The sequence below is a fragment of the Rhea americana genome, unplaced genomic scaffold (genome assembly GCF_003343005.1).
Source record: "Rhea americana isolate MKP2758 unplaced genomic scaffold, rheAme1 scaffold_63, whole genome shotgun sequence".
Taxonomy (NCBI): domain Eukaryota; kingdom Metazoa; phylum Chordata; class Aves; order Rheiformes; family Rheidae; genus Rhea; species Rhea americana.
The window spans coordinates 470,590-489,367 of NW_028186790.1; the positions used below are offsets into that span (position 1 = coordinate 470,590).

At 37.1% G+C, this 18,778-nt stretch overlaps 1 protein-coding gene across 7 annotated transcripts in view; it reads right to left on the reverse strand.

The window, feature by feature from the left end:
- SUPT3H (SPT3 homolog, SAGA and STAGA complex component) overlaps positions 1-18,778 on the reverse strand; it is a 295,229-nt gene that overhangs the window by 201,136 nt on the left and 75,315 nt on the right. Inside the window, exon 2 of one of the 7 annotated variants that reach the window (XM_085320408.1) lies at positions 819-920. The exons of the other annotated variants lie outside the window; for them this stretch is intronic. Within the exon in view, the coding sequence (XP_085176534.1) occupies positions 819-853 (35 nt within the window). The 5' untranslated portion in view covers positions 854-920. The remainder of the gene's footprint in view (positions 1-818; positions 921-18,778) is intronic. 7 annotated transcript variants of the gene reach the window in all.

The following is an 18,778-nucleotide window of genomic DNA, read 5'->3' on the forward strand; positions in this document are numbered from 1 at the left end:
GAAGCCAAGGATGAAGGTGTTTCTGGACTGTTTTCTTCTCTGTAACCAAGAAGCGGTGCAAAGTAAAGCTTTGCCCCTTATCTCACTTTCACAACTTCAAGCTGAAGTTCACTTCTTGACCCAAAAGCATCCAATAAATGCCCTTTTACCTTGGGAAAAAGTAACTGAAAGTTATCATCAAGCAAACTTCGTAAAAATCAAAGCAGTAAGTTCTACAGAGTAGGGAAGGCTTTCTTCCTTTGCAGACCAAAAGGGGCCACAATAGCAGAGGAGAAAAGCAGGAGCAAAGCAACTATATTTGCCGAGCTTCTGCCACATTGACGAAAGCTCAGAAAAAACAATCATCCCTAAAATACCAGATTCTCAAAGCCAGGCTAAGGGCACTGGAATGGAAGATGCTGTGAGCTCTGTATTACAGAAACTGGAAGCAGTTTTAAACAGAGTCTTTAAACTAACCTACTGCTACCTCCAACGGCAGTTTCTCTGACACAGACGATAACCACTCTCAAGGAGAACATTTGGTAATTACACATACAAATCTGGGAAATAACAAGTTAAAATTCCCATAATTGTGTACACTTTCTCACCCTACTCCGGCACCCCAATCTTTTCCGCAGTCTATTTTATTAGTTTAGTGGGGTATGATATTAGCAGTTCCTCCATGCTTCATTTTTTCCTGAACTACTTGCAAAATCAAGAGAACTGGGAAAAGATTCTGCCCTAAAGATTCACATCCGTTTGCTGTGGGATCATCGGGATCTAATGGTTTTCTGTCTGCCCTTTTCAAAAGGCATAGAAAACAAGAAGTATTAGATTACCTTGGAGGGCTCAAGCAGGACCAGTGCAATCCCATGACGTCATGCTGCTTTATGGATGAGGGTCTGCAACTTGAACAGCACTAGTTCTCCAGTAGGATGTCTCTGGAAAGCAAATGGTTTCCACAGTTTTCTCCAAAATGATTGGGAAAATCAGAACTTCATGCAGGAGGAAAAGGAAGGAAAACTATCTGCCTTGTAGAAAGTCCAAAAACACATCTCTGAGAAGTAGGGAAAAATCAGCACCTCCAATGTTTAGGCCTGAAAGAATAAAAGGGTCTGCAACAGATCTGTAAGCAGAAGCAGAATCAAAGGCGACTCTCTGAAGTCGGAAAGCGGGAGAGATGACAAACAACCACGGTCAGGAGCAGGAACAAGGGGCAGCAACAAGGGCAGTTCCTATTCCTCTCATTTTCTTTGGTATCTATGTTCTGTACTACTGTTCTGTTCAACTGCTCTGTCCAGTGTAGAGACCTAGAAAAAATCCTCAGCAGCAGCATGCTCTAAGACAGTAAGAACAACTACATTTCACTGTTTGGCACAACAATTTTATTTAAGGTTCCAGGTTTGGCAGTACTAGATAAAACAAGATTCAAATATCTGATTATCTGGAGATAATTCAAGAAAGCCACATACCAAGCTTATCAATAAATCAACTGATACCATAAATGACTTCAGGATCAAAGGCCCAATGTCAGGATGAAGTCAGCTAGCAAAACGGTATTAGCCTGTGCTAAGGGAGATGCTGTAGCTACTAACAGTAGTGTCCTTATCAAAYAAAAGGAGTAATCAGTGCTAGTTCATTCTTTAATGCACAAGGAGAGAAATTAAGGTTACCTTTATTTTAGTATTTCCTAATTTTTAATGCTTCGTTTTGCAAAATTAATGTTCTTCTAACATAGTTTATGAAATACAATTCCCTCTCTTTTTTTCAAAATAAAAATAACAGAAGACGCATGTCTTAATCTCACAATGAATGTTTATGGCATACATGGATGAGCAGCAGTTCTGGAATCTAAAGATTCAGGTGTCGTTATCCACTTGATTTAATGTAATAGCAGGGAAAAAGAAAAGGTCAGAAGGAAATCAAAGACATGTCTGCATCAGCAGGTGTAGGCAGTTTTGCACTTCTGCTTCTCAGAGCCAGCTGGACATGAGTCCTGGTTCAGAAAACATTTAGTTGCATTAGCACCATCATGAGTCTGTGCTAGGGTACTATGCCTCACAGAAGGGAGAAATAACATGATCAGGATTGTCCAGCTAATCAACAGCTGACCCAGGACTAAAATTCAAGCTTTCTGGTCCCAGTCTAAAATTCTATTTGCTTATATTTAACATATATCAAATGGAACCAACTGTTGTTGCTACAGAAATAATAGATAAAATTCATTAGATTTTCCAAACACTCCTGCCACGCAAAGATCAGGGAATTTTCACAATTGAGATTAATCCTGTATAAGGGGGAAGAGGCTTACTGCCTGAAAATTACTGCCAAAATTTTAGATGGGTTCAAATAGCAGCTGGACAAACTCATGGAAGAAACATCCATCAAGACCTACTGAGAAGCAAAGCTCAAACAGTCTGAAATACACACAGCTCGAGGTTAGGAAAGCATTCTACAGAGGAATCCCTACATATGTGCCCTTTTCTCATACTTCTGTAAAATACACTGATGGAAGCCCTGGAGATGATATACCAGGTTAGATGAACCATCAGTCTGATGCAGTACAAGGTTTAATTTTTTTAGTCAGAAAGTCTTGAGAATAAAGCTTCAAATTTCTAGTCCTATCTTCTAAGCATAAGACTAAATTTTTTGTAAGGTACTCACAATCTAAACTGATAGATTATCTCACTTTAGTATAATTAGTCACTACCATTGTTTACTATTTTGTGGTCTATTTAAAAAGGATTAATTTAATATTTGATTCAGCTTAGTGCACCCAAGCTCATATGGCTTTTGTTTTGCTTTGTTTTATTTGGTATTTGCTTTCTATTTATCCTATTTTTAAAACAAATAATGGAAGAACCAAACGCACGTTTTAAACTTGAGCTATGGATCTTTTCCAAGTTTGTGGATATGTCCCATCACTAATACAGATAAAATCTGAAACCAGATTTGGATTTCTTTTTCCAATAAATATTTGGATCTCTCAGTTAACACTGGCTCATTACCCAAATATACAGAGGCAATCTGTACCCTTAGTTAAGGTTCTCCTTTTGAATGTCACCAAAAATTGCAAGTTGTGATCTATCATATAAAAGTTATGACTAAAGCAATGTGCTTACATCAAAGCACAGAAATTGAGGCTTTTTTCCCAGAACAACTTTTTGTTAGTTAGCTTAGCTAAATGCTTTAATGAGTATTTAAAAGATGAATCTAGTAACCTATACAAGGAGATAAGGCATTAAAGGTACGAACAGATACAAAACAAATCGAACCTCAAAAAACTAGCATCAAAGTAACCTTAGCAGTGTAACCCTACTTGTTAGAATGCCCTAAAACTCTTTATTTCCAACACACTACAGAATTTACATTTACCAGATATATAAAATGCTCGAAACATTGATGCCAAAGTATGTAAGTAGTTTTATCTGACAAATCAATTGTATAGCAACACTGGATCAGGGTATTCAGCACCATTCAACCGAGACTCTTAGCATCTTGCAGATTTGAATCAAATTGCTTACATCTTTACTGTGTTACAGTGTTCAATATCAAAAGCATGTGGATTTAAGGAAATGATCTTGAGGAATCCAGGTGCATCTGCTAGCTTAGAATTCCAAGTCTTGCATGTTCACAGCTATGAGCTTCATTCCTGTATACAGGTGCACGTGTTTGCATTTGCGTACACGTGTATGCATATGTGCAGACACAATCAGCTGCATGATTTTTTCTTTAAAAAAAAAAAAAAAAAAAAAAAAAAAGCAGTTTGACCTGTAGTACTGATTATATGTGACCGCAGATCCATTTACTGGAGTCATGTGCTGGATCAGTATCTGATCACCTTACAAGGAACAGCAGCATGATACCAATGACTTGCAAAGGTACCAGACTGACACCTTTCTCAGAGCAGGATCCTATGCATCAGCTTGGGAGCAATAGAGAGCACTGCTCTGCAAATGCCAAGACGTTGGTACCAAGCTGGCAGGGATGGGAGAAGCAAAACTAGGCTGAATAAACATCACATTGAGAGCATGAGACTTTGCAAGTCTGAAAACTGTGTTACAGAATTAAATAAAGTGAAGTGAATTAATTCCTATGCCAATAGCTCATATTATTTGCCTTCCCGTTTTGGAAAAAAACAACTTAAATGGACTTCTTCATATTAAACATGTAGATTCTTCAAGATATTAGGAAAAAATGGTAATAAAGGACAGTTCAGTACAGGTTTTAAAAGGGAGAAATGGAGAAATTAAACCCAGTTTACATTTCATTTTGCTTAAATTAACACTCCCTTCTCTCCATTCTTGCGGGGCAGATTATGCCAACTATATCAGGAATTTGAGTCAATGTGATTGACCTCATTTAGCTTTCCACTTGTGCTTACACGAACTCGCAAAACAGCAGTCTCTCTTCTCGCGTGGCACTAGCATATCTACAAGTCTTGAAATTATTTTTTAAAATAAGAAAAAAAAAAGAGGGCTGAGAAAGAGGTTTGTATATCTGAGAGCACTGATCTCTCCAAATTTTAAAATGAATGAATCCTTAGCAAAAATAACTGTAATGATATATATAAACCTGATGATAAAACACCACCAAGGTCGAAGAAAAACATTTTAAGCTTCAGCACATACTTGTAATCTGCCACTCTAGAATATTTTCTTTTAAGCTATCATTTTTGGGACAAATCATAAAACAAGGCTTTAGAGCTTGCAGATCAGCTAAATATCCATATGTAACTGAGATATTCACATTACTCTTAATACACTGAATAATATAACATCACAAAAATGAAAATTAAGATAGTTACTTGTTCCTGCATTTGTTTTTGCAGGAACATCTCCTTCACTTAATTAACTGCTGTTTTTTTCCTTCCTGATTATCTGCAAATCACACTTTTGACTCCATTTCCCCTCTTTAATTGCCCTTCACACATAGCAGCACTTGTATATTCACCCACCTAGCAGAGGTCTGTAATAATAAGAGGAATAACCAAACAAGGAAAGCTTTACAGGAATTCATAAATAAAGGTCTCTCTATCACTTTCAGTAGGTCTAGAGTTACAAGTTCCTTAGAAAAAAGACAAATGCTTGAAAAAGAGTAAAAAGAGATGTTGCCCATGAGATTAAAACTATTCCTAAACTAAAAAAGAGTCTATGCTATTTAAGCTATACACTCACCTGTGCATGTCTCACTCTTACAACATCTCTTTTTCTATAATCTCAAATACAAACTTCCTAAATTTGCAATAATTTCCTTTGCGATGATTACACCATTTCTTATAAAGGGATTTTACCCTTAAGTTGCTCAATTCTCGGTTTACACACAATGCTGCCTTCTCTGATGGAGTCAAATGTTCTCCCCACCGCCCTGAACCCCTGGAAGGAAGCTTACACGGATAATCCTAGACAGGCTCCAAAGGTTTCTCTTACCTTATGTGGTCCAACTGACAGCTTATTAGCATCCCCAGATTTTGCAGTTGTATTTAAGGCTCAGACTTAAGGATGTCTACTTCCTTTTACCAACTAATCTATACCGATTAATTTCTTCTCCCTCCTCCTCTGAAAACCTTCTCTTCTTCTGTAGCCCCACCATTTAACAAGACTTATTTCTGACATAAAGGCATTTTAGCCTTGCTTTTATCACTAGCTCCTGCACTGGAAATGCTATTTCTCTCATGGCCACAATCAACACTGATTACCACCTGCTTAGCCAGTGAACAGAGTGTAAACTCCAATTTAAACGCATACTTTATACGGAAATAAGTACTGTCTTCCAAAAGATCATTTACCAGGTCACATTAATTACCTAGTTTTAAATGTCACTGTAGAAATATATATTAATGAAATGCATCTTGCAAAAGATTCAGTGAAAACTGATACATTATATATTACGTATTAATAGTCAACAGCTTTCAAAAATAGGACTAATCCTACTAGCAGCTGCCGTAAATTCCATATTCTCCGAGTTTTCAATGGAATGCAAAGGAAACCTCAAAATTTAACACTTCTCAAACAGGAGTTCATTACAGAGTCAAAATTTTGATAATAAAAACAAAATAAACCAAAAAAATAATCCCAAGAATAACAACATATTTTAAGCCCCCTAAGGTGGGTCCTATCTGAGGGATGGGAAGACTAGGTCCATTCTTAAACATATGGAAAACATCTTTGTAACACACGCAGCATTACACATTATAACACAACAAATGAAAGTGTTGGTTTTTATAAAATCACCAATTCCATTCCACGACAGTTTCTAATCAGCATGAACTTCCAATGCAATGTATAATGTGTTTCACTTGCATCTTTTTAAATGAATTAACATTTCTGGATAGAGTGGGAAAACACTGCTTCCAAAATAACAGTAAAATTGTATAATGTTCACTTCACGTTATCTTCTTTCCAGTAACTGGGATGAAATCCAGCAGTTTTAACTTTCAGGATTTATTTTCAGTTATATCTCCTCATACCTGTACTACCATAGAAAACAAAATTGTCAGTCAGGAGCAAGACTTACAAGCATTTTCAGCAATTTTTTATTCTTCATTTTAACTGTTCCACGTCTAGGTACTAGACAGTGCCTGACCACAAACCAGCCAAGTGGTGCAATTATTCATACTATTGGTAATAATCGTGTCTGCATAGTTGCAGCATAAACCTGTAATTACTCAGGCAGGATATCCCCAAGGCTTGGGAAACGGCATTAGTTTTACAATATGAATTTAACAAGCTGAAACTTATCCATGACTGAAAAAAATTTTCAAGGAAAGCTTGAACACTGCCAATTATAACTGAAAAACTAAATATTCAATGGGGATGAAAAACAGATCATGAGGACAATGCTTTCCATCTTTTTTCAGGCACACAGGACCACAGAGGCATGTTGGTCCTACAGCGAATAGGGGTCCAGGGGAGCTGGTTGATATCCAAGGTTCACCAACTCCAAGTTGAAGAATGGTCCATTCTAATGATCATGACATCAAGCTAAGGCAGCAGGAGGCCTGCATGGATGAACAAGGAGCTCCTTACTAAACTCAAACATAAAAAGTTAAGTATAGAAGAGGTGGAAGCAGGCACAGGTGACCCAGGAGAAATACAGAGACGTTGTCCTAGTGGGCAGAGACGGGGTTAGGATTAGGAAAGCCAAAGTCCATCTGGAGCTGAATCTGGTTAGGGACTCGAAAGGCAACAAGAAGGTATCTCTCATACAAAGAGAGGCTGAGAGAACTGAGGCTGTTTAACCTGGAGATCTTATCAATATTGACAAATATTTGGTGGGAGGGTGTAAAGAAGAACAAACCAGACTCTCTTCAGTGGTGCCCAAAAGAAATGGGCAAGAATGGAAGAAATTGCATTTGATTACAAGAAAACATTTGTTTACTGGGAGGGTGCTTGAACGCTGGAACAGGTTTGCTCAGAGAGGTGGTGGAGTCTCCATCCTTGGAGCTATTCAAAACTCAGCTGGACTTGCTGCTGGGCAACCTGCGCTTGCTGACCCTACTTTCATCAGGGAGATGAGACCAGACCAGCTCCACAGGGCTCTTCCAACTTACATTATTTTGTCCATGAAAGGCTCCTACAGGTATGTAAGCGGCAAAAGAAAGGCAAGGGAAAATGTGGGGTCATTGCTGAATTGGGCAGAGGACCTGGGGACAAAAGGCATGGAAAATGTTGAAGTATTTGATTGCCTTCTTCACCTTAGTCTTTACTGTAAGATTAGCCTTCAGCAACCCCAAGTTGCTGATACCATAGGCAAGGTCTGAAGCAAGACTTACCCTTCGTGGAGGAGGATCAGGTCCTGAACACCTAAACAAACTGATGTAAGTCCACGGGACTTGAGAGGATGCACCCATGAGTGCTGACGGAATCGGATGGTATCACTGCAAGACTACTCTCAATAATCTTTTAGGGTCATGACCATCAGAGGAGGTTCCTCATGACTGGAAGAAAGCAAGTGTCACTCCAATCTTCAAAAGGGGCAAGAATGAGGATCTGGGGAACCACAGACTGGTCAGCCTCACCTCAGTACCTGAGAAGCTGATGGAGCAACTAATTTGGTATACTATTTCCAGATATATGAAGAACAAGAAAGTGATTGAGAGTAGTCAACATGAATTTATGAAGAGGAAATCATGCTTAAAATATCTGATTACCTCCTACGATGAGATGACTGCCTCATTAGATGAATGGAAAGGAGGAGATGGCATTCATCTTGTCAAGCTGATGAAATACAGACCAAGTAAACGGACAGCAAAGTAGTGCAAAAATTGGCTGAACTGCTGGACTCAAAGGGTTGTGATCAGCAGCACTAAATCAAGCTGGAGGCCAGTAACCTGTTATGGAAGGCAAGGAAGACTTTCCAGAGATCATGAGGATCTGCACTGTTGCAAGCCATGGCTAGACTTCCCCTCAAGGCTACGAGGGAGAAGAGACGCAACAATTTCGTATCATCAGCAGCAAGGTAGCAAATTGGCCCAATAAGAGGGACCCTTACTGCTTGGCACTGGAGATGAGCTTTTGTAGGCTCTGGCAGGGGCTAGCCATGCAGGGGCTTTTCAGTAACCTGGTAAAAAGGGGGAAACCCACTCTTCATGGCGCAGGGTACAGTTTTTTAATCTTTTGACTACTGCAAGAGCTCTAGAAGGAACCTCTTGGCTGACAGCAAAGGAGAGCTCTTGGCACAGCCCAGGAACTCCAGGCAACATGGTTACCCGACCACGAAGCCCTGAGCAGGCAGGCAAGTGTCAGGCGTCATGTAGCCGTTGGCTGAACCCAGGGGGCTCTTCCATTTATGCTATCAACTGACAGTAGCAAGAGAAAAGAACAGTAGAAGTTTTGTCTGAAAGCGTATTTCCCATCTGAGTATTTTTTGACTGACAGTGACTTTTGTTTTCTTTGGATGTGTTCAGTTCTGCTACAAACACATTTTTGTTCCTTCACCTGAATGTCCAGCAGTCTCTCTTGATATGATAAATACCTGTTTCATGAGTATTTTAATTAGGCAGATTTATGATGCTTATGATCAACAAAATGGCATTTGCTCACCTGGGTGGAAGATCACCAGAATCCATATAGCCCAAGTTTCAGCAAGATGGAGATAAACAGGCAACCAACCGAGAGGGGAAAATTGCCCATTCAAAGACTCAAAAACTTAACTATTGATGTTTATTAGAGGTGTTGGAAAAACACACCGATCACCAGGAAAGGCCTATCAAGCCAAGTGCTTGTGTATACCTGCAATAATATTCAAACAATAAGAAATATACTTCTCTCATATTTAAAAAGTACTCGGATGTTTCTTGATCTTTTCAACATTGATATTTTTTGATATTTTTCAAATACTCAAGACAAAGCCACAGGAGATGGCTTTGTCACAGGAGATGAAAGGGGAAAAAAAAAGACAACATATTTGATCCACAGTAACTTTTCAGAGCAAGCCCTTGTTTAAACAGCAGCCCATTCGACAGTCACAAAGTACAGAAAACTGTAAAAATGTAGGAACGTATCACTAATGGATAAATCACTCTAAATGACCATATCTGATGGTACATAAAAGCTGTCCTTTTATCTTCATATCACTCTCCTTCAAAATTTGCAACAATTAATATTATTAAAGTTGATAAAAATTCACAGTTAGTAAATTCCCTGTAACTGCTGAACCTTACTACACGTCCTCCAGTTCCTGAAGTTTAGCAGGATCCTTTAAGGAAATTAGTGTGGTTATACTGTGATAGATGTAGAAAAAATATTTTTATAATTCTGTAAAGAAGCACACACAAAAAAAAAGGGGAGAGAGAAAGGAAATTCTCTCTTCCTGATCTTTAAGTTGGCAATGATAGTATCTAATGATCACAGGATTGTCAGTTTATAGAAAAACAAAATTATGGAATATTTGACCCAAAAAACACACAACTTTTTCAGGCCTAATTGGAAAAGCTAGCAGAGCTGATATTAATTCAAGAAGTAGGAAGAGAAATTAACCCATAGGAGATAATGTGTCTTCTACCAACTGGATGTTGGAATTAATGTTTCTTTAGAGAGATAGCTATTTCATTTAATCCTTTTTTTTTTTTGTAAAAAGGCCACACTGACAGTTGCAGAGGAGCTCAATTCTGTTACTTTATCAATATCCTTCAGGCAAAAAGCTTTCAAAAGATTCTGAAATTACACCTTTAAAACAAAATTTCATATAATTATACGGAAAATGAAATCAATGAAAACTAAGAAAATACACTACCTTTAAAAATACATATTTGAACCCTTATARATACATACCCAGTCCAAATGTGACATTTCTGCAAAGAGCTCAGATATCTAACTTACTAGAAAACAGATGGCAAGCAAATCAACATAGTAGGTATGTATAACCTGTGCATGACAATATGGATACTTATTTTCCAGCTCACAACTCCTGCTCAATTCTTGCAACAAACTACATGGTTTGATTAGTGATAGAAGAGGACCCAGATAACTTTTAAGTCAAGGATACAAACAAAATATTGACAAATCCTACATACAGCCAATCTGAATTTACAAGAAGATAAAATGTCACACCTCCCTATAGACTAGTAGGTAGATTCCGTAGATTCAGTGGATAGATGAGAAGATTTGTAACAATAGTCAAACAGTGAATATTCAAAACAAAATCTCTCTGAAATACTTACGAGTGTTTCAGTACCACACATGTGGCGTTTATACTTAATATCATTTATAAAATCAGATCAAAAACATTTCTAAAGGAAATCAACTTCTATAAAATGAATTTACAAGAATTTAATTCTTGCAAAATTACACATGCAATATACAAAAAAATGCTACAAAAGAACGAATCAGGCTTAACAAGCTGATTTTTCATTACATCTTTAAAACCAGTGCATGGATTCCTGCGTTTACTTCTATCCATATATCAATGTCCTTCTATGCACTATGGCATGAACAGAAACCCACTGAAGAAGAAACTTCATTTCTCTCAAGATCTGTTTTTTTTTGTAATAACCCCTCTGTTCTCTGTTGGGAAGCCCTAGCCAACTCAGAAATCTTGAGACTACTGAGAGAGAAATTACTATCAGAAAGGAGTTAAGAATATCTTCAGTATTGCTGGAAGTCAAGCACACAGCTYTCCTACTCCATTTTAATTATAGAGAATATTTCACATAGTGAGAAATGATGAATACCACCTATTGCCACTTTAGACAAACGGGGGTGAGGCAAAACTCTCCAAGGAAACTATAATACAAGAAGAAAAAATCTTTAAACATTTACATTGGAAAGAAAATAAGACTAGCAATTCAACTGACATAAAATATAATAYGAAATGCTGTCAGGAAAAAAAGGAGTATTGTAAAGTCTTAGGAAAGAAAATGAGCAAAGAACAGAAAACAAAGATGTAAAAATATAAAGATGTAAACATATACATCTGCAGTTCACTCAAATCTTGATAACTGTGTGAAACTGAGAATTCCTCACCTCAAAAAGAATACAGTAGAAATAAAAAGGTAAGAAAGGACAGCACAGAGTATGCTCAAAGTTGTTTCCTTACAAGGAGATACAAGCCTATGAATCTTCATGAGTGAGGAGCAATACCATACAAGTATATAAAACTATGACTGGCAGGGAGCAGGGGAAGAGAAAAAAATAATTCTTTATTTTTCATGTACATTTTTCAGGAATTTCCTTTCTTCCCATAATTCATAAACGAAACATGGGACTTGGTGCCCTGGGGCTCTGCAGATGGGGAAAGTTTAATTGAGTCAGGAAAAAAAAAAGAGAAAAAAAAAACAGGGAGCTGAGTGTTCAGTCTACCTAACCCCAGTCTCGGGACTATTAAACACAGAGATACAGTCTAATCTCAGGAGTGCTGGAAGARTATTACAGAGAAAGCAACTGCTTCGCCTCTCACACTCTTTCCATTAGCAACTGTGAGCAGTAGCAGCCACAGTACAGGATATCTCCGAGACAAATGTCCTATGTCCTCACGCAGAGCCCGGACAGACTGTCCAGGAATTGCACAATGCTTTTTGAAAAGCAGTTACCACAAATTTTTGGCACTTTCAAAGTGGTTTTGAACTTCACTTTGATCCAACTAAGAAATGATATTCAGGGAGCAGGGCAGAAATCCCTAAYACCATTGTACCTTCAGGTCAACCTCCACGGTGGTTTTCGAACCTCATCCAGACAGCATCAGAGGATACTTCCCTGTAAAATACTCCTAGAACTGCTTCCCATGCCAAAAGCTTAGAGACTTTTGAACATTATATAGCATCTTCAGAAGACAACCTAGAGATTTTTTTTTCAAAGTCTTATTCCCATTCCAATATCCAGTATTATAATTTAAGGCAAAGTTTTTACAGCTTGATACTTGTGTACTCATCTTGGTAATTATGCATTTAAGTAATTACAGGAGTTGATTTCAAAATTGTTATCTATGCTACCAAGTTTAATTTGAAGAAAAATTTTAGCATGAAAATGCTAAAAAAAAGAAAAAAAAAATCAATTCTTGAGCCTGCATTAATTCCAATATAATATTTGCAAAAACTGGCACACAAGCTTTGATTTGTTTTGCATAGACTTGTCTAATCACTTTACTCAAAGCAGATCAAGCTAAAAAGGACAGCCCTAAGAATACCTACGCACTACAGAAAACGGAACCAATGTATTTCATCACATCATCTTCCCAAATTAATATTATTAGAAAGTGCTGCTCCAAAAAAGCACTGAAGAGTTTTGAGAGATGATAGGTGTCAAAAGGATTACTGAGTTACCAAATTTTACCCAAGAGCTAATTWTWMYTTYCCMRSYYYKRAAWWRSMYCMMMAARRMCYTYCYTYMWWWWYMWTWARGSMRAWKSYYYTKRAAAWWWTYMRRRWTWAAAAAAAAAARRGRAAAAAAAAGRAAAAAAAAGCTACAAGCAYGAGAAATTATTAAATGGCAACAGCAACCTACAGGAAAAAAAATTAACTTTAAGCCCACAAATACAAGCTTCAAGATACTACTCTGAACATAAAGTAATAATTTATACTAAATACAAATACATTTCAARAAATTTTAGTAGTAATTAAAAAAAATAAAGTTCCAGATAGGCCATTTCTGTCTTTTTCTTCTTTTTCTATAAGGTATGAGTGATCATAAAAATAAAAAAAAWTCTAGGTAATTCACATGAACACACCTAACCAACTGCAGCCTMCTCCCTACTTCTAAGTAAAGCTATTTTTCCTGAAGTTTGCATATCCGATTTTTAAGTTCTTTACAAACAACTACAGACTGCTTAAATAGCTGATCTGCAGGAAAGCTRCTGCTACAGCTATGGTACAATGGCTTTTTATGGAACTGGGCACTGCCCAAYTCTATAAAAACTTAGAAATAGTGGTTTAGGAGACATAAAGCCCTTCTTATTAAGATAGAAATAGTCAAACAYAGTAGGCGTCTTGCAAAACTCTGTCCCAAACTCCAGAATGTGAAAATTCCTCTCTYGGGAATTTTCAAGATTTAGGCATAAGGACAAAGAAATACTTTTTGATTAAAAAGCCCACTAAAGTTAACCCAATGAAGAAAACTCAGAGTGGATTTGAGAACACCAACACTTCAAATAACACTGCAAAAAAAGGTGCTGATCCACACCTTTTAAATACTTGAGAATATGAACTTTAACCATTAAAAACTTGAAGAAAAAAAAAAGCAGGATTTCAAAGTAAATTTTCAGAGGGCCTTAGGGTCARTACTGAATTTTTATGGCGCCACCAGGCTCTGCCTTTGCATGTATGTGTGTGGCATGGAGGAAAGCAATAGAGAGGAATCTGTGAAACTAAATACATTTAAGATATCTTTAAATACTTATGATTTCCAACTTCTAAGGAGGTGGGATTGTTGATACAGACGGGAGAAAAATGCTGCTTTCTGAGATGGAGTGGGATGGAGCTATGATCAAAAGCTCTTCAGGATAAACATAAATATTTAATATTGCCTTCCTTAAATTAGCAATGACTACCACCATAAACTTTCTGAAAGTCTTGGGGAAACAGTTAATCCAGAAAGTTTCACCTATGAATTCAGAAAACCAAAAGGAAAAATATTAACATCAGTTAGAAGTACCTTACTGGGACAACATGTAAAGACACACACACTTGCTTTAAAAGGAAATACTCTTTTTGCTTAGCCTAGTAGTCTGAAAACATCAAACCTTAAAMACTATTTCTCAGTATGTCCATAAACTGTCAAATATAAATCTCAGTAGTTTATGCTGTTCTTAATACACATGATCAAATTTTCTCTCCAGATTCTGCATTGAGAGTGCAGCATACAGACTAATGGGCATGTCTATTCTAAAATTACTCACCTAGCTGTCATAGATAAGTATCGCTTTCGCTGTGTCTGAAAACCTAGGATATTTTACAGTAAAAGGCATTCCGAAAAGTTTTAGAGGCACTTTTCCTCTTTTCTATTCCTGAATGCCACTCTCATTCAGTGTATCATTCCCCTAGAATACCCAGAAACAGTTATTTCATTTATTCACCTGAACTGTTATCCAAAATTTAGTCAAATCAACTGCTAGCAGATATTCTGAGTGCTAGATGCTTCTATCAAAAAGTATCATCATTACTGTTCAAGAGGCAGCTCTATCAAAAATATAGCACACTCAAAAAATTGAAGGAGCAATTTTGCTCTGGTGAGGGACAAGAAAGATTATCAAACCTTAAAGAATGGACAAAAGTGTTTTCCCTCCCCATACTCTTCAAAAAAAGGGAAAYCTTATTTGTCAAATTTTTTATAGAAGGACCTACCAAGCTTTGCCAACTTACACTAATTAAGGTTATAAAAGCTCCACATGGAAAAATTTTAGAAACACAGGCACTGAAAATAAGAAAACTGAAATGTTGAAAATAGAAAAAAATGTCTTCTGTTAGGCTTGGAGCACATAATATGTTGTGTAGTAGCCAAGGAGGTTTTAAAACCACATTAAACAAACTCAGTTAAGGGTGCAATGGATAAACTGGCTCAYGAGCATGAATTATATCCTTCAAGGAGAGAATTCCCCCATTTTCTTTGAGGGATACCTGCTGAAGAGAAACATGTCCTTTCCAGGGGCAAACAACAGAACATATACTCTGAAATCCTCAGTCAAAAGCCCTTCTGTTTATAATATTTCCAACCATAGCGTTTTTTTTTTTTTCCCTCTAGTCATGTCTTGGGGAAAAAGGTATACCATTTTTAGTTGGTTGTTAGTGAGGGAAAAAGTCAACTAATTTTGTCAATTAATATTTACTCAAAGTAGGAAGTTAAGTAAGTATATATTTACCTTCCTAATTTTTTCCTCAAATAAATGAAGAGAAGAACTCATATAGAAGATTAACTGAAGGACTGTATTTTCAGTGTAATATCTGTGGATGAAGTTTTAGTTCATTAGCATCAATTACCTGCACTGCTCTTTAAGAAGAGAAACATTAACTTCACTGCAGAAGTGATCTCAACAAACTTTCTAGAGTTTGCATTCACTGAAATATTAAGCTACAACTCAAGTACTACTCCTCAATTCATTCCTACCCACAAGCAAGTAGTTCTTTTTGCAGTTAAAATCAAGCTCGCTGTCCAGAAAAAGATAGATGCTTTGGTTTGAGCACTGCTGATCCTTGGTGATATCAAGGTGATTCAAGAGAGAATATTTCTCCAGCTCCCCCCCAAAACTCATCTGAGGGTTTGTGTCTATCTGTTTAGCCATTCTTTCCAAAAATTAAGTTTCTTCCAGACAGCACAAGTAGCTTGCATTAAGGTTCAAGACAACCTGAGGCATTAAGGTTCAAGCCTAGCATTGGCCTACACTGCTAACATCTTTAGCCTAGCTGCCTAAGAAAACAGGCTATAAACAGGTTTATATTATCATATTGTCTACCTGCCAACCTCTCCCTAATAACTTTGTCAACCACAAGCTCATTAACATCTTATTAGGGAAGTAAAAGGCCCAAATAAAATTAAGTCCTTATATAGTTTAGGTCTTTTTTCCAAAAAGAAAAAAAAAAAAAANAGAGAGATCCATCCAGGGAGTGGACTTTTTGTCCTCTGAACATGAATGTAAAGGCATAAAGTCAAAATGAATGCAATGATTTTAACTGAGGAAGGGCAAAACCTTAACTGCTTCTTGGTATCTGCAGTACAACTCACCCAAGACCTTTTTTTAAAGGGACAGCAAAGCAAACAAAATCTTACTGAGCCCAGCAAGGAGAAAACACAACCATCTCATCCTCAACATTAAGAGGTCAGCTCCTGTTTCCAGACAGTACATGCTATCAGCTTCCATCGCTAGTATTAAACCAATACTAGGACCTTTGTCGAGTATGTCAGTAGTCTACCAGAATCTGTAGGGATAACAGAAGACTGAGGTAGATGAGAATATTCAGAGAAAATAATTCCATAGCATGCATTATATATACATGTGTGTATATATATATATATATATTTTTTTTTTCTTTTCTTTTTAAACCGGTGGTTAGAGGGGTTCTTACACTGATACCTTTCTTTATCAGGAAGGAACAGAAGAAAGTCTCCACAATCAAAGTATCAGGAGAATAAGTTTAAGATCTAACAGATAAAACAATAAATAATATACCACAGAAACAGATTATATTCATCCAAGAAAGTTAAATGAACTCACATATGAAACTGATGAAATGTTAATAATCATATGTGATTTTTTTTTTCCTTTCTCTGTCAGTCTGACCTTATTTTGGGTAAACTGATAGCACTTATATTACATAAACAAATCAGGTTCTAAGGAACAAATAAAATATGAAGAGGGGAAAAAAATTCTGCTTCTTGTAGGGGAAAAAACCATATCAAAATATTAGATTTCTTTTTAGGTGTCAACACGCCTGAATGCAAAGGTAATCCAATTGAGATAGTATTTGTGTACTTGACATCAATGGCAAGACTTSCAGCCCACATGTCAAAAATACGTGTTTACTCCTCTCTATTTGGCAGCTAAGAGGTTGCATCTGGATTCTTGTGTTCAGTTTTGGGATCCCACGTACAGGACAGACATCGACAACCTGGAAAACATCCAGCAAAGAGCCAYCAAGCTGACTGAGAGGTTGGAGTGTATGAGATGGAAAGAGAACCTGAGGCATTAGGGTACATGGGGTCTGCAGAAGAGAAGCTAAAGGGAAGATCTTCAGCTACCTAATATGCAGTTACAGAGAAGACAGAGTTCAAAATATGCAGTGAAAGGAAAAGAGGCAACAGTCACAAGTTTCGGCAAAGCAAAGCAAATTAGTTATAAGGAAAAAAAAAACCAAACAACAAAGGTTTACAGTAAGAGGTTTCTCAGATAAGTTGTGGAACAACCTCCAGCCTTAGAGACCCGGACCTACTTTTGAAAGTAGCCCTACATTAAGCAAGGAGTTGGGCAAGATAGCTTCAAAACTGTCCAATCTAAGCAAATTTTTCCATGATACTAAAAAAGTCCTGCAAGGCAGAGATACAGACTAATCTCAGGAAGATACTAGAAGCTGGGAGGATATTCCAGGGAAAGCAATCGTGTCGGCTCATACTCTTCCCATGAAGCAGCAGACACACAGTACAGGCTACCTTTGAGACAAATGTCGTATGTCCTCACGCAGAGCCGGGACGGACTATCAGGAATGGGAAACAATGTTTTTGAAAAGCAGTTATCAGAAGTTTTTAGCATTTTCAAAGTGGTTCTCAAATTAACTTTGATCCAGCTCGGTAATGACATTCAGGGAGTGGGTCAGAGATCCCTAACACCATTTGGAGACAATGAAAAATAAGAATAATGAAAACTTAGACAAAGTCTTAGACAGCATGAGGATATGAACCACTTCAAGAACATGGAATAGTGCTAGTATTTTGTCTCATAACAAACGTAAATCAAATGACTCAATGAACATGAGAAATCCAGTTAGAAAAAGACCTGCATCTTCTGAGACTTAAAGTCGACAGGATACACAAGGGAAAAATTTCACTGCCTATTTCTGCTGCTTTTGTATTCTTTCCCTAAACATCTGCTACATGAGCCATGACATATAACTGGATGTGTCATTCTAAAATCCATTTCCATGCTAATGCTATTTTCACCTGCATGCCAAGATAGACACAATTTCTAATCATATTAACAGGAAAATATTTCAAAGAGCTAAAAATAACGGTAGCCTCCTCCATGGAGTATAATGCCTTATTCAGTTCAAATACAGCATCAAAATGTGTCCCCTCACTTGGGCAGAATAACTAAAATTAGTTCTATATCATAAACACAATCTGGGGCTTACTTTCCAGCCACCAAGAAATGTGTTTATTCACATGAATAAAAAACAAAGATTTACTGACCTTGTCCAGCAATCAGAAATCTGAAAATGTTTTTTGTTTTTTTTCCCTGAAAGAAATGTTGATGCCATTACTGCCTATCAAGGCAGGTGGTCATGTTAACCCACAGTATTAGCGAACGTGGCTGTGATCAAACCTGTAAGTTTTATGGAAATATGAAAGAATTGGGCACAGATTTAACAGTGAAATTCCCAAATACTTTACTCACAGTTTCTTTTTTGTTGCGTTTCATTGTTGGGCCCTGGCTTAAAGTATGTGACGATAACCATAAAAGAGACATTACCTAGATTTAACTACATAAAACAGATTCAGAGAATGTAAACAAAGTTCCCTTTATTGTAACCACAGATTGATTCCACTAAACCTAGAAGCTATATAAATATACATCAGATAAATTTCTTCTGTCTTCGGAATTCGTGTAACACCTTGATCCCACAGACCCCTCATTAACATCTAGTTCTGCTTCTGAAACA